Here is a 20,499-nt window from a genome sequence, read left to right on the forward strand (position 1 = left end):
AGAGCGAGTGCCCGTTCTCCAGCACATTCGTCGCATCTTTTGAACAGGAAGAGCGCTGTTCACGCATCTGCTGGCCGGATCCGAATCCACCGAAAGCATCGAACGATGGATTCACCGGCATGCAAGACAAGTACCAAAGGCGCTGCTGCACGTTCCACACATCCACAGAGGAAGAATGAGACGAAGAAGAAATAACCGGTGAGGCGTACCCTGGCAACATTTGCCGATGATTTGGGCGCATTGCCTGACACGCCCATGATACCGATCCGAGAGTTGCAGCGTCATCCTGCGCCAGCGAGGACGGGTGCAATGCACCATGTCATCCTATATCCAATTATGTCTCATGAGCGAATCGGGTCATGCGTGACGCCTCGGCTGTCGACGGCGCGCGGGTGGCAGCGTGCACCCGCACACCAGGCGGCACGATGAGGTGTCGCGAGTCGTGCCGTTGACGAGCACCCCTAAACCGTTGACGAACGGTACAGCAGCGCTGGGCCGCTCAGTGCATCACTTGACACCACGCGATGCCTCGATCAGCGACAGTTTCAGAACGAGCCTTCGCTCATGAACCCTGTATACTGCCTGGTGCTTTTGCCATGCGCGAATATCAGCGTCGATGCTACGGCACTGCACCACGGAATTGGAAGCAACTCGTAGAGTCTCTAGGACGATGTCGTGACATGCCCGAAATATCGGTGTAGAATATACACAGGATCTCGATTGAGCGGTACAGCGGCAGCGATCAGGGTGCTGAACATGGCTTGTTTGCGATCGATCACCGACCCTCGCAGGGATGATGATGGTGCATCGCGCGGCGAGCGGATACTTCATCGATTCCAGAATGAATGACCCGTTAGGCGTCCGTGCGAGGCTTCACAGCCGCAACCAACGGATTCCGGAACTAAAACGTTCCAGAAAACCTGGCGTTTGTGGATGCGCAAACGCGGCTGGTGATCAGAGCAGCATCCTGACGGCTCCAGCAGATGCCTCAAGGTGACATTTCCCTCTACGCAGTACCATTGCGTTCCCATCAGGTGCGCTCATGGAATCGACCAAGACGCCTGCGGAATCGCATTCGCTGCCAATGATAGAGGCTGCATACGCATCGCTGCTGCAGAAGCGCCTCGCTTTGGCACCAGCACCAGCACCAGCACCAGCACCAGCACTAGCACCAGCACCAGCACCAGCACCAGCACTAGCACCAGAGCACCTCGCCCGATCCGCAGACGCTCAGCAGCGAGGCGCAGCGGCGTCGATGCTGGCGCCACCGCGCGGCCGTTGCCCGGAGTGCGTACTGATGTAGCGTTTCAGTACGGCCTGCACGTTCGACCTTATCTGCGCCTGTGGAGGCGTCGGCGGCGGTTTCGTAACACTCCAGCCTTCCTCGAGGACGATCAGCAGACACCGTGACTCGTGGTGGTGCTGTGCGGTGCTGGGCTTCGTAACGGCACGCAAAGCAGCATCAACGTAGCGGCGCTAAGGTTCGGCTCACACGCGGTCTGGGCGCCGTTCGAGCTGCGACACGGCGTGTGTGCCTGGGTCGTGAAAAGCGCGCGTGGGACGCTCGGACTTTAGATCTGCGGAAGATTCATGGAAAAACCCGTAGCCGACGGGCTTGAGGGACTTGAGCTCGAAAAAAAGCAAAGTCATGCACCAGATTCCGTCGCGCTCGGGAAGGAAAAGCCGGCTCGCTCTGCTGCAGCGCAGGGATCCGTGTCTGCGGAGACAAAAAAACGTGTCGAGCGAGAGACGAAAGAAGGAATAGATTGCCGCAAGGCAGATAACTTTAGTGCATGGTACCAACAAGTGGTGATCAAAGCGGAGCTCATTGAGCTCTACGATATCTCCGGCTGTTACATCATTCGACCATGGGCGTACGCCGTCTGGGAGAAGATCGTCGAATTTTTCGACGCTGAAATCAAGAAACTTGGCGTCCAGAATGCGTATTTCCCTGTCTTTGTTTCCGAACGTCGTTTGCGAACAGAGCAGGAACACCTGGAAGGGTTTGCCGCCGAGGTGGCCTGGGTGACCAAAAGCGGCTCCAGCGAGCTCGAAGAGCCGATCGCCATCCGCCCGACGTCGGAAACGATCATCTATCCGGCGATGGCGAAATGGATACGATCGCACCGGGATCTACCCTTGAAGCTGAACCAATGGAGCAATGTCGTGCGTTGGGAATTCAAACACCCGACACCCTTCATTCGTTCACGAGAATTTCTGTGGCAGGAAGGCCACACCGCCTATGCCGATCGATCAGCAGCTGACGAGGAAGTGCTCCAGATTCTCGAGCTCTACAGGCGCATCTACGAGGAGCTGCTTGCGGTTCCCGTGATCAAAGGCATCAAAAGTGAGCGGGAGCGGTTCGCTGGCGGCCTGTACACAACCACCGTAGAGGCATTTGTGCCCGCAAATGGCCGTGCTGTACAAGGTGCAACGAGTCACTCCCTGGGCCAGAATTTTGCCCGCATGTTTGGAGTGTATTACGAAGGCAAAGACAGCGGAGAGAAGCTCATGCCTTGGCAAAACTCATGGGGTTGCACAACACGCACCATTGGTGTTGCCGTTATGGTCCACGGAGACGACAGAGGCCTCGTATTGCCCCCACGCGTGGCACCACTGCAAGTGGTCATCGTGCCCATCATCGTGAAGAACGCCGCAGCAAACGTATCCCAAGTATGCGAGGTTCTCTGCCTGCGACTCCAGCGTGCAAACCTGCGGGTGAAATTCGATGATCGCCCCGAGAAGACCCCGGGATGGAAATTCAACGAATGGGAGCTGCGAGGCGTCCCGCTGCGCATAGAAGTCGGCCCTCGGGATGTGCAGTCGAAGACGATCACCATTGCACGCCGAGATACCATGGAGAAGCGAAGTATCCAGTTGGTAGATTGGGATGCGCTTGAAGCAGACGACAGCTTTGGCAGGGAAATTGCGAAAATCCTCGACGATATCCAAAAGAGCATGTTCGAAAGGGCTTCTGCTGAGCGAAACGCGCGCATTCGCTGTGTCGCAAGCTGGGAGCCGTTCATGAAAGCCATCATCGAACGTTGCCTGGCACTGACACCATGGTGCGCTGAAACCAACTGCGAGGAGCAGGTTCGTCAGAGAAGCATGCAGGACTCTGTGAGCTATCGTGAGCGCCTGGCCAACGAAGTCGACCCTGCCGCCGCGGACACTGTCCTCTCTGGTGCAGTGAAAACGCTTTGCATGCCCTTCGCGTCCGAGCTGGAGCGGCTGCGTCTCGTTGACCGGTCAGAGTACGAGGCGCCAGCGCCTGGCAAACAGTGTTTTGCATGCGACGCAGCAGCAAAGCGCTGGGCACTCTGGGGTCGTAGCTACTAGATACATGTTTTAATCAATTTAAATGAGGCTCGTGACCTGAAACCCACACGACATGCTGCACTCCTTGTCTGAACAGACGCGCGACGCCGAGCTATGCGACATGAAGCTGTCGCTGCGAAGCGTCGACACAGCGACTGTATACGCGGTGCTCGCGTGCAACAGAGGCACCTTTCTGGCGTCCGCGAAAGGACCACGCTTTCAGCAGCGATGCTGTTTTCGTGGTGGTGTCTCGGCGGATGCACCCGGATGCCGGTGGATGCGCGCCAGCTAACGGTCACTGGGCAAACGGCTGTTATTCCTTAACCGACACGTTTACGTTCCGCAAGCGCGAACCCTGGATTTCTCATACAAACTCATTCTTGGTCAATCTGGTAAGCAGACAGCATTGTTAGACAAGCACACGCAGCCGCGCGCACCGCGGCAGTCGACAGACGCAATACATGGGCGTCAGCGCTCCCAGCCGGCGAACAACAACTGTGCTGGACGCTCCATGAAGCAGCGCAAACCGGCAGCTGTGGCGCGATTTACCAGCGCTTGCTCGCAAAGCGGCCCGCACACGCTGCACCGGCTTGTCTGCTCGCAAAAGAACCGAGAACACCAGCTCCTATACCCGCGTAGCGGCTGGTGCACAGACCGGAACCGCTCTGCTGGGACACCACGCCTCTACGTCATAGATGACCCGGATGCGAAGCGAGCACGACGGGCACTTGGCAATCTGTTCCCCACGCCGCATTTCTGCGACTGTGAGAACGAATAGGTCCCCACACGGGCAATTGTACGTGTACCTCTGGGCATCTTCTTCATAGTTCATATCTTCGATCTCGACTTCGTCGTATACATTAGTCTCTGTTTCCATTCCCTGGTCGTTATCCACGAAGCGTTCGCTCGAATGACGCACCCGGTGAATGCGAAGACAACCCTGAAAACAAACCCCTTTCAAAAGAAAAACGTTGCTGCCAACGGTGTACGGTAGTGGCGACCAGCGCCTAAGCCTTGACGTCTCCAACTGACGTGTAGACGCCTCGCCGTCTTTCTGGACCGGCCGCCTACAACTGGTTTCAATTGTTTCTCATATAGTTCCACTTTGAGAGGGTGTCCCACAAAGTTCACTCTTGTCCACTTTGGAGGCTTTTTCTCCATCATCGCACATCTCCCTACATTGATTGCTGCGTGAGAGTCTCGGTTCGCAAATTCCATACGTTTCTTGCCATCACTGGTAGTACTTACTAGTGCAAGCAAACCACGCACTTTCGCTCTCCTTTCCATTTGATCTTCCGTCAGCGCTCCGTACTTTTTTATATCCTCAGGGCTCCGCTGGCACTTTTCCATCTCCACTCTCTAAAGAGTACACCCCAGTTCATGGTGTGTATAGGACGTTCGGAAAGCATCTACAGGTATCGTGACGAAACGCCGTGCACACTCCTTGTGCGTTCTTGTCGTTGGAGCTGGTGTACACTCCAGAGGGTGGAGATGGAGAAATGCCAGCGGAGCCCTGGGGATATAAAAAAGTACGGAGCGCTGACGGAAGGTCAAATGGAAAGGAGGGCGAAATTTCGTGGATTGCTTGCATTAGTAAGTACAACCAGTGATAGCAAGAAACGTATGGAGTTTGTGAACCGAGAACTTAACGCGGCAATCAAGGTAGGGAGTTGTGCGGTGATGGAGAAAAGACCTCCAGCGTTGACCAGAGAGGATTGTATGGGGCAACCTCTCAAAGTGGAACTATTTGAGAAAAAAATGAAACCAGTAGTAGCTTGGCGGCCCAGAGAGGCTGGGAGCCGTCTGCACCTCAGCTGGAGACGATTTGTCCAAGGCGCGTTCGCCGCCACGACTACACACCGCTGGCGGCAGCGGTTCTCTTTTGAAAGGCGTTATCGGACTAGCCTCTGATTCATCAAGGATGGTGCTGTTTGAAATTGAATATCGAGTGCGGCTTCCTCGGGAGGAGATGTGGAGCCTGCGAGAAGACCCTGAGTTTTTGCGTTGGCAGTATGAGCACTCCTCCGATATGAGCAACCTGGAAATTGTGGAGAAAAACGTCGACGCAGCCGACCCCGACCGCATAACCGTGACGTGGCGGATAACACCTAGCGTGCCGCTGCCGCAGTTTGTACTTGCGTACGTTGGCGAAGGTGCTGGCATCTACATCGAAGACGTTCACGAATACCGCCTGTCGAAGCCGTACTACATCAACTTCCGCAGCCATCCGAATATGTTTCAGGAGTACACCGAGACCAGGGGTGAGTGCGAGTTCGTTGATGAACCTGCTGACTCCGCGGATGCCCAGGCTGGAACACGCGTCTGCATCCGAGGAGAGGTGATTGTGAACGTCCCGCTTGTGGGGCCTTACGTCGAAAACTTCGTGGTGAATAACTTGCGGAACTTTTACACGGGGTTTCCAGACCTGGTGCATTCATATGTAGCGGCCAAAAATGGACGTTTGAACCCCGACGACAGTCAGATGTGGTTGAACCCGGAGTCATCGGTGCATGTACAACCGAATACCGCAGAGGCAAACGAGGCGAGTGCCATCCACGGGGCTGGCGCGGATGTGGCCCCTGCTCTGGCGGCTCTGCAGCGCTCGCTACCGCCATCGGTCGACGCGTCACTGGCATCCGTGCCAGTGGCTTCTGGCGCCCCTGAAGCGATCCCAGAGTCCATACAAGCGCCAAGAAGATCATGGTGGCCATGGCAATGAATTGCGTACCCGCCGGTGCCTTGTGGTGCCTCTGAAGTGGCACCAGAGACCGTGCACGTCCCAAGCTGATCACGCTGACCATGGCGCTGAACAGGCGGCGCAAGCCACCGTTTGAATCGATTGTCGTGGTATCATGCATACATGACGCAATATTTATTGGGGGCAATCATCGAAATGTGAACGAGAGTATTGGGCTACTCGCGTGCTTGTGGAGCACCAATGCGCAGAACTCTTGGAGATGGGACGGTGCGAATCAGAGGCTCTCCATTGTAGCGTATGCTCTGCGAAGGGTTGATTCCGCTTGCGATTCCCGAGCTGCGAGCACCAAGTACCCTGATGTACGCTATTGCTTAGGCGGGGAACGGGAGCGTTCACTCGTCGTCGAAGCGAATTCTCCCGCGACAAAGATGAGTATTCGCATGGAGCGCGCACCGCGAGTCGCCTGCGCAGTCTGTATGCCGCCATCCTGTCCCCGGAGGATCAACGAAAGCGCGAACCACCAGCAGTTCAGTCAGAGACGTCATTACCATCGAGCTGGGGTTTAAGAACGCACGAGAAATCGTTCCAGCGATCGAGCGCGTGTTTCTCGGGGGAGATGTCTGGAAACGTCAAGAAGAGGAAGGCTTCACGCACCACGGCACGTCATTCGCTCCCAGGCTGCAATGTCTTCATGATGCCCCGAAGTGCGCGTCAGTTCGCCGGATACCGGTGTCGCTCATGACCTGGGGAACGATTCCTCGCCGCTGGTGGTGCCCATGTGGCCACGAGTTGTGCGGCTGTTTCAGGAACAACGTAACGCAACGCAACGTAACGTAACGCAACGTAACGTAACGCAACGTAACGCAACGCAACGTAACGCAACTGCGCATTCTCGAGCGCGTATGGTGAAGGAAGCGAGCTGTTGCGTGACAGCGCCTGCCGCGTACCCTACGCTGTCGCGACCCTGAGCCTTGTTCAAGTCTGGAGAACGTGCGCGTCGCGAAACGAGCGGCCAGATGCAGTGCGACCTGTCGCGCTCGCAATGTCGTGCTGTGGTTATCAGCGGATATTGACGCGAATGCCACGGCATTGTAGCGGCGTCTCTGTAAACCATACGGCCGCTCGTCGGCTGCAGTACGTGCTTTATTCTGCCACGGACGCGTGCTTGGTGCAAGCCAGCGTGTTCTTATACAGACCAGTTCATCCACAGAACAAGGGTGATGCATGTTTCGATTTGAGTTTTGATATCGCTGACCATTGGGGGTATGCTTCCCGAAACGGTCCCTGTGTCATGCAGGTTTACGCCCGCCTGACGACCCGGTGTTCGCACCGCACTGCGACCAAACGCGCGGCTCCATCAGCTTGTCTGGCATCACTCAGAAGCTGGACGAGGCGGCCTGGCGGGCGCGTTCGTGGCTTGCGTCCCCGGCGCAGCTGCTCAACTAGATTGCAGCGCATGCGGGCATGCACGACGTCCGCGCTCTCTTGTTACGCACACTGGGAGCCAGGTATTCGCAAGAGCTCACGCGAGTGGCGGGCGCGCTTGGTGTTTGGCGCGTAGCCGAGCGCTGCACCTATGCCCCGGGGCTTACAAAACGCATATCTGTGACCTAGCTCTGCAGCAATGCTTCTCACGGTGAGCCGCGTGGATCATAAAAAGTGTCGTTTTTGATTGCCCTGTCATCCGCGAAAGCAGCATGTTCAAAGCTTATTGAATCCTGGAAGCGACTGTTCTCGGAAACTGATGTTTCATCTCGAATCACCGGCGGCAGCGGCAGCGGTATTGCCTCGAGCCGTCACCTCGCCAACGCGTCGAAGAGCCGGTCGGCCGCAGAGCATTGAACGCGGCAACAATTGTCGTGCGAAACCAAATGCCAACGCTAGACACCGTTCAGCAGCTCTGTCTCTGGGGGGATCAACTGCGACGCGGGCGTAGCCCGAGTCACGCCACGCTTCTGGAACATGTTTGATGCCCCGAACGTCGCTAGATCGAATCAACTTGTATTCCTTCGGGAAACACATCCCGGTCGATTATGGTATGCAGATGCGTATCTGGATAGGCTGGGGTATCTTTCATTTCCTCTAGGAGCAGTTATGTATCCACGAGAAGCCTGATAAGATTCATCGATCTCACACCATGAAAAATCGACAAGCTTGGCACCCAGCAGTGCACTGTACGGACTCTCGCTGCCCACCAAACAGGAACACTCGTCTGGGGCTTGCGGAAAATACAAGCGCCTTGTGAAGCTACAGCATTTTCCATCCGCAGGATAGGCAGCACCTGCACATTCCACTGCGTACTCGCACTGCACGCATCGATCATGCATCATGCATCGTAATTCGATCGTGCATCAAGCACCATAATTCGATCGTGCATCAAGCACTATAATTCGATCGTGCATCACCAGTGCCTACGCATCTGGCACTGCCGCATTCTTTCCATGATAGGCGCTGCTGCTGCTGCTGCTGCATGCGTGAGGCATCCGGTGAACGCCTGCGGGCATGCGTGCCGATCTGCCAATGGAATCTGTGGCTGGCTGGCTGGCTGGCTGGTGCTGCTGCGCACGCGCGCTTTCACCCAATTGTTTACACCACGGTGCCGAGCATTGGTGTCACCCAGCGGTATGCGCAGTCTCCAGCGTCTCTTGCCAGTTTGGCGTCAAAAGAGCGCGGTAGAATCGGTGGTTATCGCTCCACTAGTGCAATGGAGAAGACGCTTGGCTGCTCTAGCGATGCTGGAGCGCGAGTTACCCCAGTACCTAGACCTGGACTCGTGGCAAATGACGCTGGCACAGTTCATTCAGAGCCAGCCACGAAGAGCGTACACCATATCGCCCGAGTCGACGGTATTCGAAGCTGTACAGAAAATGGTAGCGCACAACGTTGGTGCTGTCGCGGTGGTGGAACCGGACGCAAACGATGCCGCACGACAGGCACAGCGGCTCGTTGGCATCTTCACGGAACGCGACTACTTGCGGAAAATTATTGTTGCCTCGAAGGCATCGAAAACAACCCCCATAGCTGAGGTCATGACCCAAGACCCGGTATGCGTAACGCCGCAGCAACGAGTCGGTGACGCGCTTCACCTCATGACGGAGCTCGATATACGACATCTGCCCGTACTGGAGAGCCTGCCGAACGGCTCCCTGCTGACGATGGTTTCCATGCGCCAACTCATGCGCGAGGTAGCGGCTAGTCACGAGAAACAGGTCTCTGCGCTGATGGCACAGCTGCGGAAACTCTCGCTCCTCGTGGTCGACGATCGCTCTCCCGGGGACGGAGCAGCGACACTGGGTCCGGCGTCATCGACGACACCGAACACGAGGACGATCCACACGGGATCGGATCGCTTGAGCCTGAAATCCTGGTGGCAGCGCTGAACGCTTGAGCGCTTCACGTGCAACGGACGGGAATCGTTCCGGGCACGCGCTGCTGAGTGGAGGTCTCGTCCAGCAGGTGACGCACGGTACCAGTGCGCCGAGGTGGCGCTCGCAAAGCCACGTATAAAAAAACTTTCCCCGTACTCGACGCAGTATATGCTTTACGGCGACTCAGATTCGCAAATGTTGGCTCGTAGTCGTACGCATTGCCAAACAAGTCCGCGGATACAAAACTACCCAGAGTACATGAAGCATCCACGCGCAGCGCCTGCTCGCACGGGATGCTCGTACGGTGGCGAAAGCGGATACCCGCGCTGCGTTGACATGTGCCCGACAACCGGTGAACCAGCGAACGCTGTTCGCGAAAAACAAAAGTGATGGCAAGTGTGGTATTCCAAGGACGCGCTGAGGACAGTATTCGGGTTTCGAGCACATCCTAGTGACCAGGGTGCAGTGCATTGAGGCCCCTGCACGAGCCAATCACTGACAAGTCTTATCGATTCGCGGGATGACGCGGTCGAGGAGGTATCATCGCCGAGACACCCGGAACGGGCGCCCCGGTGTCAGCAGAAGCAGCCGTGGTGCGCGCACTGCCAGCGCTGCTCAGGCCGCCGCTCGGTGCCTTCCACTGGGCCTTGGAACGTGAAGTGGTGGGTTTTGTTTCCAGCCGTGCGCCATCTGAAGGCGAGGAACTAAGCATCAACAGATTTCCCGGAGAGAGTTCAAATTCGGACGCATCCGCCATGGGCAAGAGGGCTGCGCTAGCGCCAGCTGCCCCTGCTCCTGTGCCAGCTGCTCCTGTGCCGAATCTGCTCGTCGAGGCGTCGAGTGCAGACGCGCTGCTGCGGCTCGTGTCGTCGATATGCGGCATAGCGCGTTGCGAATGCAACGCAGACTCGCCAGTGATGCCACCGGCTGCCGTGCGATGCGCCTCGCCCGCATGTTCACCTCTTAGCGCCGGCCCGCGGCCCGCTGTGCAGGACATATCTGTGGAGCACTGCTCGAGCGCATCCATGGGGACCAGGGCCGAAGCGGGCGCCTCGGCGAGGCGGGTACCTCGGTAAGTCACGTCCTTGCGCTCATCCTCAGACATTGGTGGATCCGAATCCAATGGCTGGGGCATGACAAAGTACGCTGCCGCAGCATTCGCGGAGGTTGAGATGCTTTTCCAGTACTCTGGTGTGCGTCCAGTATAGAGATAATCGCGCGGACTCGACCCGAGCAGGCTGGATGTTCCGGTGGGGAATCCTGAATGGTTGCCTCCTCCGAGCCAACCCGTATTCGTGCCGAACGAGTGCATCGGATGCGTCGTCCACGGCATGGTTTGTTCGTACGACATACCGCTCGGTGGCGACGAAGCACCGGTCGGATGCATCGCCATCACGCCTTGGATGTGGGCAGACGTCTGACCATTCGCTGCAGCAACCATTGCCATGGTGTTGTGGTAGTGGCCGATCGAGCCAGCATTGTTCGTGTCTGCTGCTGGAGAGCCGTACGGATTAAAGTACAATGGAGATGAACCTGCGGTCATCTGGGCGAGGCTTTGGGGCAGGCCCTGGTGAAATGACATCTCGGCGGTCTCAATGGGGCTCGAATCACGGTGCATGTAAGAAAAATGCACCGAAACGTGATCCGCTCCACCCTCGAATACAGTTCCAAGACCGGAAAGCGCGCGTGTATCGCCACGCACAGGATTTGCCACCAGAATGTGTCGACTATCCGGATTCGTGTGCATTCCCGAGGTACCGACGGGCATCGGTTGGCTCGACCGCATGGTGCGGGCGCCTCCTGCAGGTGCATCACCGGCTCGTGGTCGCATGTTCATGTTCGAAAAATCGGCACTGGTCGAGGTCGAAAAAGCAGACTCCGAATGGGGGCCTGTTCCAACAGCCCCAAGCACGGGTCGCCCCATCAGCCGGTCTCCCATGATACCCAGAGCGCTCGAATGGGCACCAACCTGAGTAGTGTCGGCGTCGGTCGAGACGGCCGCCAGAACTCTGTCTTGACCATTGTAAACCTCGCACTCTGGGTGTTTCGCAAGGTACTTGGCGAGATTTTTCCGCAGCGGTGCGGCATTCCCAGTGACTTTGCGGCGCTCTATTCGATGCCAGATGGGCACGTGTTCATTGTCGACCATGGACGCGCGGACTTCGGGGTCAAGACGCTCATCCTGTCCATCGAATACCTCGCACTCGGGGTGCCTGCTCAGATACTTGCGCAGGTTCCGCCGCAGCGGAGCCGCATTCCCAGCGATTTTACGCAACTCGGCACGATTCCATATCGTCACGTGCATGTTCGCCTCTTCCTCTGATAGCTGCGACACGTCCTCTTGTAGCATCTTTAAAGTAGCGTGGTTCACGGGCAAGTTGCGAAAGATGGTGGCAGGTTCCGCGCCGCCGCCCAACGAGTCCGAGTCGGCCTGCGAGGGACTTGTCGCTCGCGAGCCCACTGTGTCTGCTCCGGGTTCGCTTTTCTCGGAACTTTTGCCCCCGTCGTGCACCTGGAAGGAACTGGCCACTGATTCCATTCCAACGTCAGGGGACAGCGGTGCGTCACCCGCGACAAGGCCCCCAAGCGCGGCTGCGTGCTGTTTCGAAACCGCAGCCGCTCGCAAAGCCCCCTGGGTCAGCCCGCCTCCCCCGTCTGGTAAAGCTTCCATGTCTTAAGCGCGGCTCCTTCCCCAAAATCAATGAAGAGCCAGCCTCAAGCAAGAAGGAGTCGGTTGAAACGAACAGCCTGCGAGGCGCCCCGCAAAAACAGGTTTCGAAAACTGCGCACCCGTTCCTAGATCGAATCCATGGCTAGCGCGAGACGCGAAGCGCTGTGTGCTGAAGATCCTTCAAAGGCTAAACAAAAATGTATTTTTCGGTCAGTAGACGTGAAATGGTATGATTCGATTTAGGTAGATTAGTACAGACTTTTAACCTCGATGGGATGCGTGGCCTCTAGACGCGACGTTGCTGACGAGGTACAGCGCGCCTATGTATTCGTTTTGTTGCAAATCTTCTCCTCCACGAGGTGATGCAACTAGCGTGGAGCACCAGGCAGCATTGCGGACAAAATACGAGCGTTGTACATAGAGCACTGAATAGTGCACGGAGTCGGTGCCCGCGCTGGGGCACGGGGTCGATGTGAGAATCAGGCTCTGTGGCGTGGCGTGGCATAGCGTGGCGTGGCGGTAGCGGTGCCGTTTGCCCTTTCTGCTGCACGTGTGCTCGTCTAGACCACACCTATACGAACCGTTTTGTTTTAGAAGCACCGCCGCATGGCAAAGAGAACTGCAGAATGCAGGTACTTTTTGAAATAACGCTTGGGCACTCTATTGGACACAGTGCGGACGCAAGCTAAGCGCTATCTTCAGCCTCAGTGCGAGGTTTGTCGGAACTAGTCAGTACCACCGAAGCAAGTAACTGCAGATTTTTTGAATAGCACGGATCTCCTGCTGCTTCTCGATTCAAATCGGAATAACCATAACGACTAATACGTCGACAAAGCCGATGGAGCGTAGGTGCAGTGCGCGTGCGCGTACCTGTGGGGTGACGGTTTGCTCCGCGCTGCGTATTCAGGTGGCGCGCTGCAGCTCGTGTACCGTGCAGTACCTTTCGCTGAGCGACGCCAGTCACAGGAGGACGCCTCTGCTTGGCAGATGAGTGGGCACTCGCGCAAGAGCGGTCGCACGCCGTCACGCACTACCACAGAGACAGCGTGCTTCTCGTGTTGACGCTTTCGCAGCTACAGTCGCGTCGCTGCTCGAAATCACACCTGTAAGAGTGATTCAATCGCCACCGCCACTGCTGGTTTGTTTTCGATAGCTGTCCACCGACGATGAATGCCTTGTCCAGCTGTCAACAAATGCCGTCTCGTCGAGATGACGCGCGGATGAGACACGCTGTGGCTGGTTCGGACGCTGCGAGCACCGCAGCACGAGTCTTTGTGCCTATGGAGCAACCGACTTTTGGGTGAACCTCTCCATCCTTGCTTGTGCTTCATGGCTAGGCGCGAATGCGTTACCTACCGCTCCCTCTTGTATGCGAAATAGCGTCACGGCGCTGGCGAGTCTGGCGCGCTCATACACGATCCTCTGTAAACTGGATCGCAAAACCGCTTTATCTAGGTCTGAGCCTCGTTTTGATTTCTTGTGTATGGTGGCTTTTGTCCCACCAGGTAAACTTGGCGGCCTGCTGGCAGAGATACCGCCACGCCTCAGCGCCCTACCAGCGCTTGGATGTGAAGCAGGTCGATACGCCCCGCATCGCCATCGTGACAGGGGCGACGTCCGCGTTCCTGAATCGATTCTCGCTTGCCATCACGAACAAACAATGCTTTGCACGGCTTCATGGGTACGAATTTATCATAGATATTCGAGATTGGTCGGAAGTGCACGGTAAGAGCGACTACTGGAATCGTTTGTGGTTTTTGATGGAATATGTCCAGGCGTGTCTTGGTGGCAACTCGTGTCCGGACTGGATCTTCTACGTGGATGCCGACGCAATGGTGATGAACACCAGCATTCCGCTGAGCGCTTTCACTGACGCAGTATCCGAAGATATCGATCTCGTGCTGCATGATGGTGCCGATTACATCAACTCTGGAGCGTTTTTCATTCGACCAACGGAATGGTCGTTGGCCTTTTTGGAGAAATGGCGAGCGCAAGCCGATGAGCCGCAAACGCTCGCAGACCAGTCAGCGCTCTGGGAGGTGCTCCTCGAGCTGGCGGATGCGCATGCGCAAGTGGATGCATCCCTGCAACCATCTCCAGCAGTTGTTGCACGCTACACCGGAGCTTGCAAGCCGCAACAACTTCACCGAGGCACACCAGACGAGAACTGCTTCACCTGGGACACCTGTCGATGCAAAAGGTGTCTTCGACGCGCAGAGCGCTGCTGGCGGGAGGAAATGCGTCGCCTGGGGCATCCGTACGGGCAGCGGCGGCTGCCTAAAGTCCATTTCTGGTCACCAGACGGAGACTGGACTACAAACTGGACGAAGCCATGGCCAAGGGGTTTCAATTTTTACGCCTCTGTGGGCCACTGGGGCAACGTGGAACGATGTCATCCTGCGCAGTTGTGGCGACTGGGCGATCTGCTGGTCCAAGATGCCAAAGGTCTTGGCCAGGCCTACGCAACCTGGTGGGATGCTTTCCGCTGCCCGACGACGATGACGACAGAGCAGCTTCTTGTACACCTCGAAGCATCGAGAGGTCCGACGCACCAGCAGCTCTGGGGTCCTAGCGGGCGCTTCCAGGGCTCGCGCTAAGACCTCATTCGCAAACGTCAAAACGGTGCCTGCGGCGGCCGACTGGAGCGCGGCTCACGGATAAGCTGCAGACGCTTCCGGACACCAGTGTGAGCGAACGAGGCGGCGCCGAACCGATGGTACTCGTCAAGGCGTGTAGTTGACCGATGCATCGGTAACCTGCAACGCAAAGCTGACAACGTCAACTGCAGCATACAGACTGCTGCTACCATATCGGTCTTCGCACATAGATGCACACATGCGAGCACACGAGGAGCCTCATAGCCGCACGCAAGGATAGACATCTGCAGAGGCTGCTGTTTGGGTCCAGCTCCGCCCAGTGGGCACAGCCGCGCTCCATGTCGCTTTGGTGCAGTGAAGCGCTGACTCTCAGATGCTGGCGTCGGTCTGCAAGTTCGAGCACACACACACACACACACATGCATACATACACACACAGACACATACACAAAGCCTCAGAACCGATTTGATGATGCCTGACCCAAAATACAGGTCAAGCGATCGCTCTAGAGAACCAATGCGCCTACGATGACCGCAAGCACTGCACCTATCGCTGTGTTCAAAACGTTAACTGCTTCGTTGGAGAGCCACGGATACCGCCGCTGCAGGGTAGCTCCGATGACGCTCTCGATGAGGGTTGCGCTGAACGCAGACACGGAACAGATTGCAAGCGCATTCGCCTGAAACGGTATCAGCCTGGACGCTGCCCCGAAGAGCGTCAGGATCAGGATTCCCGCAGCACAAGCGATGGTGCCTTCGCGACTAATGGCACCCTCAGTACCAGGCTGCACCTCCTGCATTGTGGTGATCAAGTACGTCTTGCGTCCGTACGCCTTGCCGATTTCCGTGGCGAGCGTATCGCCTAGCTTTGTCGCCATGGATGTCAGAAAACCTAGTCGAGCAAGCGCCTTCCATCTAGCAGAAGCGCCAGTCCCTGGGAGCCAGACGTGTAGAAGCGCGCAGAGCGCAGCGACAGCGGCCGCGCCCCAGACGTTCTCTGGGCCCCGGGCACCGCCGCGCTTCTCCGCGATGCCGAGTTGCTCCTTTCTATCCTGTTTTAAACGGGTGGCTATACTGGATATGACCAAAAAGAGCAGACAAGTGGTCCACCCAGCCCAGCCGAGTGACGCCCATAACAGCGTCCCGAGTGCGGCAGCGTGCAGCAGGCCAGCTTGCGTGAGCGCCCGCTGCCTAGAGACGAACCCAAGCGCCCAGAGTGCCCCGTTCACAAGCACAGCTGTGAGCGCCCGTCCGGATGATGGCGCCCAAGTGACGTTCATGTCGAGCCGTCTCTCTCGACCCGCACGCTGGTGACGTAAGCGTGGGGTCAAACGCGCACCGCTGTGCCCAGGAGTGACTGCCGATCGCCGGAGCCGTCGCAACGGGCACCTAATCAGCGTTGTTGCCGTGTGCACACGTTCATAGACCAGAGCCAGCTCCATTCCCGTGACACGGGACCTGGTGTTAGCCAGAGCGTGTCCACAAGCGAACGCTGCCGCATGACTCTCCTCCATAAGGCCTGGAAGGCGTTGCACTTCAGGAGCCGGCTCTGGCAACCCAGCCGTACCCTGGAGGCGCCTGCGCATGATTGCGGGTTCGCGTTTGCGTCGATGGTGCGGGATCGAAACCCCCTGATCAAAACATTCCAGAGGTGCACGTGGAACAAGTGATCGCGGAAGAAGCGGCAGCTGTTCAGGAACTGCTGTCGGGTTCCAGCGCTTCCGCAATGGTATACCATCCGAGAGTAGAGGCTCGATCGATGCAGCGACCGTTCAGGTGCGGACACGAGGCAAGCCAAGCCTGTCGATGACGCTGGATGCGCCACTGCAGTCACCGCTCGAAAGCAGAACGTCCCTGCGATACCCATGGACCCGTTATCTTGACAAGTGCATTCGATGGGGCTGTGGTGTAGCGCTCGGGATCGCTGCCTTGACGCAGCGCACAGCCTTTTCGGCTGTTACAACAGCAACGTCTGAGCGCTGGTTGTCGCTGATGCTCGTACCTGGAATCAAGTCGTGCGATCACCGCTCTGTGAGCGCGAAAAGTGACCATTTTACGGTATCCATGAGTAGCGAAGAATCGGTCGTAAGGCATGCTGCCCGTACCCGTATGCCGCATAGAACTTGCGGGGATCGAAATCTGCCAACCGTTCAGGAATCGATAACGAGAACGAGTGCTACGGACGCCATAGCCCGAGTCTGGGGTCGTCCCAGGCTCGAGCGGAATACCCGTGACAAGCCGCTCGCCTATGGAACGAGTCGTCGGAGTTGGGGTAAGCTCCGTACCTGCCGCCTGAGCGGCAAACGTCTGGCGCGGAATGCTGCGTCTATGCCCGGACGGGAAAGCGTGTGCAATTTGCATTTGCGACCAGCATCCTGGTCGCCACGGGAAGCTACCGCGTTGATTTGTGCGTATTTTCGACTGATCATCGTTCACGCTCTGTAGCGAGGCCAGATACTGCGTACCAGAGTGCACCCACCAGCTGTTCGAGCGGAACATCGCTTGCAGCTGGGGGCCGGGCGTATTTTCGACTGATCATCGTTCACGCTCTGTAGCGAGGCCAGATACTGCGTACCAGAGTGCATCCACCAGCTGTTCGAGCGGAACATCGCTTGCAGCTGGGGGCCGGGCGTATTTTCGACTGATCATCGTTCACGCTCTGTAGCGAGGCCAGATACTGCGTACCAGAGTGCATCCATCAGCTGTTCGAGCGGAATATCGCTTGCAGTTGGCTTCGGTTGATACACTCTGCGAATCCGCAAAACGAATGGGAATCATGGCATGGAACTGGAGCGCCATCACCAGGCAAGAGTACTCGACGCATCGTTCCGGATCACGGGAATCGGCGTGTGTTTCACGGTAACGCAGCGCTAGATTGATGATGAGCTACCCAGTGAGCTTGCCGTGAATCGCGAATACGAACGTGAATCTCCAGGGACGATTTACGAGACCGATGGACGGTCTCACAGATTCAATCGTTTTCGCCAATAAGATACTCCAGTAATTTTCTGGACTTTTTCTCCGAAGCAGCGCTCGAGCGGCAGCACGAAAATGACCAGCTTCACAGCTGCCATCCGCGAGGCCTATCCTTCACTCTGCTTCACACACGAACGCGCATGTGCATCGTATTGATCACACATCCGCATATTAGCGCGAAAGTCATTCCCCAGTTCATGGTAAACAACCTGTTGCCGATATCATCCGCATGGTATCCGCTGCTGTTGCTGGCGGTGTCGCAACCGCCGCCGCCGCCGTTGCGCCCGGCGTGTCTGCCGACGACAATGCGACACCGCCAGCGCGGCGCTTGCCTTAAAAGGGCGCATCCCCCGAGGCCTCAGTAGCACGCTCCTGTGTTTCAGTGCTTTCCGTGTCAAGAAGCGTTTCTGCATCGGCTCCATGGCGACGTTCTGGTCAAAGTATACGCAATTGTTGGCTGAGAAGCCACTTCAGGTGAAAACTATGACTTCTTTCATAGGTTTTACGATCGGTGACCTGGTGGCTCAGATCCCGGCCTTGATGGACGGGAAACCCTGGGACGCTGCCCGCACAGCAAGAATGGCGTCATTCGGTCTTGTACTGCACGGACCTATCGGACACTACTGGTACGAGTTTCTAGACCGGACTATCATGCCGCAGGCGAGCAAGAGTACCGCTGCTGTGGTTTCGAAAATGGCCATCGACCAGTTGCTCTGGGCTCCAGTTTTTACGTCGCTTTTCTTTTCTTATATGCAGGCGGCGGAGGGGAAACCGGAGCGGGCTCCTGAAGTCGTTCGGGAGAAATTATGGCCAACATTGAAAGTGAACTGGACGGTTTGGCCGTTGGCGCACCTTATTAACTTCCGCTTTATCCCTTCTTCTCAGCGTATTTTGTACATTAACACGGTTCAGGTGGGGTATAACGCATTCCTGAGCACCATGGCTGCAGCGAAGACGAGCGTGCCGGTGGAGAAAACCAGCTGAGCATGCTGCAACCAGACCGGGGCGCTCTGCAGAGTGCACGCTGGCCACAGGCAGCGTTCGAAGGTAGCGCGCGTTCTCTTCGCGCGCCTGTCTTGAACGAGTACGAAAGCACACCAACGCACTAGATTGTATGCTCGCGAACGAAAGGTGTTCATTTTTTGATACTGAAGGATGGATCCGCTTCGAATGAGATGTCCTTGACAATTCATTGACGAGACGCTTGGACGAGGTCACTCATGGAGATGCGTAGCGGGGAGGGCGTGCGACTCGACGCTGTACGCACCCGGCTAATAGATACAACGACTTTTTACGTATGGCCCAAAGAATGCCGTATATCTTGCATGGGTCGATATAGATGGGCGTAAAACCTGAACCCGATGCTGAAAGAATGAAATTGTCGTTCTGGAGACCGCGACATATGTCGCGGCCTTTATGTGTACGGGGAGCGCGAATCGAACACCGAGCGCATGACGCGGAGAAACGTGTTCGGTGCTGTCTGGGAAGCCCCGAGCTATCGCCCTGACAATGAGTTCGAGTACCCGATGCCGCTCATCATGATAGCATACTCGACAAAATCCCCTTCGGGTCCAAGATGATAAGCTCATAGCGTTGGAACGTAGCGTTCGTGGGCACAAATGCGGTGTGATCACCAGCACGACGATGCAGCATACCTTGGGAATGCACGATTGCGAGATATCTGGAATGTGCTCTATGCACATGTTGCTCAAAGCGCGTGGATAAAACCATTCACTTGATCTTCAGGTGCTTGGCATTCGATTGAAGCAAGTGGTCGTTCTTGCAGCTAGAGATCGACATGGATACGAGTGCCTTCTAACTCGTGTTTGGAGCAACGACTGCAGGGCCGTTCGCACGGCTCGCTGCCGCAGCCCTATCTGCAATGCTCGAGGCGAGCATGCGGTGTTGCTGGTGCAGTTTGGAGGTCTTGGGCGGAAGCGCGGGCATTCTCGCGCATGCCGCTAATCATCGCGCGATTCGGAATCCTCGATGCAGATCAACGGCTGTTCACCCGACATGTAGTGCGATGCTCGCCAGCACCCGTATCATATATTGATATGAGACACTGGAGTGCTCGCTCTATTCATGCCTTTGGTTATGTTCCGAGCTTTTCATTGGATGTGTAGCCTCTAAATCCCAAGTGCAGCAGGAAGGCCTTGCGAATCCATAAGTAGTTTAGAGACTCGAGGTTGGTTTTTCACCATAGATCCGTAGACGCTTTGCAGCAGGGAGTTATTACGTGAATGGAATCAGAATGGTTTACGACGCATTTGAACAGAGGCTCGTAAAATAAATTATATCGTTATTCAATGTACACGTACAATGCTTCACTCGTCTCCTTTACTCACGTGTGGCCTGGTCAGATCACAAGCTCTTCAAGTTTTCCATCTTCCTTATTCAAGGCAACTCGTGGGCGCAGCGATTCTCGCCGCAGCGCTGACGACGGGTGAAATCGCTGTCGTTCCATGAAGAATGCATCACAAGTTCTTCTCTCTAGTTCAATGAACGTGTCACATGATGTAATCGATTCTGTTCGAAACACTAGTCCTCGTCTATTTGTGGTAATCGACTATATGGAATTCAATACGAGCATGATGCCGCTCAAAGGGGGCTGATCCGAGAGACTCCCGTTTCGTCTGTTTGCATAGAAAACGGCCTTGGGCTCGCACTGAAGGCTTCGCAGGCATTGCCTGCAGCAGAGAATGCGTCTTGGCATTGCACTGCTGGTTCGTGGACGGATCCGGATATCTCGACTTGAGCTCCAGTCCGGGATTTCCTTACGGGACTTATTTCATCGTGGACAACATCACGGTCGACGGATCTGTGATCCAAAGGAACAGCGTTCGCTTGTGCGAGAAGCAGACAACATAC

The 20,499-nt window shown here is 56.5% G+C and overlaps 8 protein-coding genes across 8 annotated transcripts; 5 read left to right on the top strand and 3 right to left on the bottom strand.

Moving 5' to 3' along the window:
- Nucleotides 1-1,590: 1,590 nt before the first annotated feature.
- Nucleotides 1,591-3,339, top strand: CYME_CMS024C (prolyl-tRNA synthetase; the record flags this gene model as incomplete). Its single annotated transcript, XM_005538653.1, has 1 exon — nt 1,591-3,339. The coding sequence occupies one exon, from the start codon at nt 1,591-1,593 to the stop codon at nt 3,337-3,339; it is 1,749 nt and encodes a 582-aa protein (XP_005538710.1).
- Nucleotides 3,340-3,943: 604 nt separating this feature from the next.
- CYME_CMS025C (hypothetical protein, conserved) lies at nt 3,944-4,195 on the bottom strand (the record flags this gene model as incomplete). The annotated part of the gene is made up of 1 exon (XM_005538654.1): nt 3,944-4,195. The coding sequence occupies one exon, from the start codon at nt 4,193-4,195 to the stop codon at nt 3,944-3,946; it is 252 nt and encodes an 83-aa protein (XP_005538711.1).
- A 1,044-nt stretch (nt 4,196-5,239) lies between these two features.
- CYME_CMS026C (hypothetical protein) lies at nt 5,240-6,037 on the top strand (the record flags this gene model as incomplete). The annotated part of the gene is made up of 1 exon (XM_005538655.1): nt 5,240-6,037. One exon carries the CDS (start codon nt 5,240-5,242, stop codon nt 6,035-6,037), a length of 798 nt encoding a protein of 265 aa, XP_005538712.1.
- Nucleotides 6,038-8,457: 2,420 nt separating this feature from the next.
- On the top strand, nt 8,458-9,396 carry CYME_CMS027C (hypothetical protein, conserved; the record flags this gene model as incomplete). Its single annotated transcript, XM_005538656.1, has 1 exon — nt 8,458-9,396. The coding sequence occupies one exon, from the start codon at nt 8,458-8,460 to the stop codon at nt 9,394-9,396; it is 939 nt and encodes a 312-aa protein (XP_005538713.1).
- A 493-nt stretch (nt 9,397-9,889) lies between these two features.
- Nucleotides 9,890-12,055, bottom strand: CYME_CMS028C (hypothetical protein; the record flags this gene model as incomplete). Its single annotated transcript, XM_005538657.1, has 1 exon — nt 9,890-12,055. The coding sequence occupies one exon, from the start codon at nt 12,053-12,055 to the stop codon at nt 9,890-9,892; it is 2,166 nt and encodes a 721-aa protein (XP_005538714.1).
- A 1,343-nt stretch (nt 12,056-13,398) lies between these two features.
- CYME_CMS029C (similar to RNA guanylyltransferase and 5'-phosphatase) lies at nt 13,399-14,652 on the top strand (the record flags this gene model as incomplete). Its single annotated transcript, XM_005538658.1, has 1 exon — nt 13,399-14,652. The coding sequence occupies one exon, from the start codon at nt 13,399-13,401 to the stop codon at nt 14,650-14,652; it is 1,254 nt and encodes a 417-aa protein (XP_005538715.1).
- A 506-nt stretch (nt 14,653-15,158) lies between these two features.
- Nucleotides 15,159-16,166, bottom strand: CYME_CMS030C (hypothetical protein, conserved; the record flags this gene model as incomplete). The annotated part of the gene is made up of 1 exon (XM_005538659.1): nt 15,159-16,166. The coding sequence occupies one exon, from the start codon at nt 16,164-16,166 to the stop codon at nt 15,159-15,161; it is 1,008 nt and encodes a 335-aa protein (XP_005538716.1).
- A 1,882-nt stretch (nt 16,167-18,048) lies between these two features.
- Nucleotides 18,049-18,612, top strand: CYME_CMS031C (similar to peroxisomal membrane protein PMP22; the record flags this gene model as incomplete). Its single annotated transcript, XM_005538660.1, has 1 exon — nt 18,049-18,612. The coding sequence occupies one exon, from the start codon at nt 18,049-18,051 to the stop codon at nt 18,610-18,612; it is 564 nt and encodes a 187-aa protein (XP_005538717.1).
- Nucleotides 18,613-20,499: the final 1,887 nt, after the last annotated feature.

The sequence above is a fragment of the Cyanidioschyzon merolae genome, chromosome 19 (assembly GCF_000091205.1).
Source record: "Cyanidioschyzon merolae strain 10D DNA, chromosome 19, complete genome".
Taxonomy (NCBI): Eukaryota; Rhodophyta; class Bangiophyceae; order Cyanidiales; family Cyanidiaceae; genus Cyanidioschyzon; species Cyanidioschyzon merolae.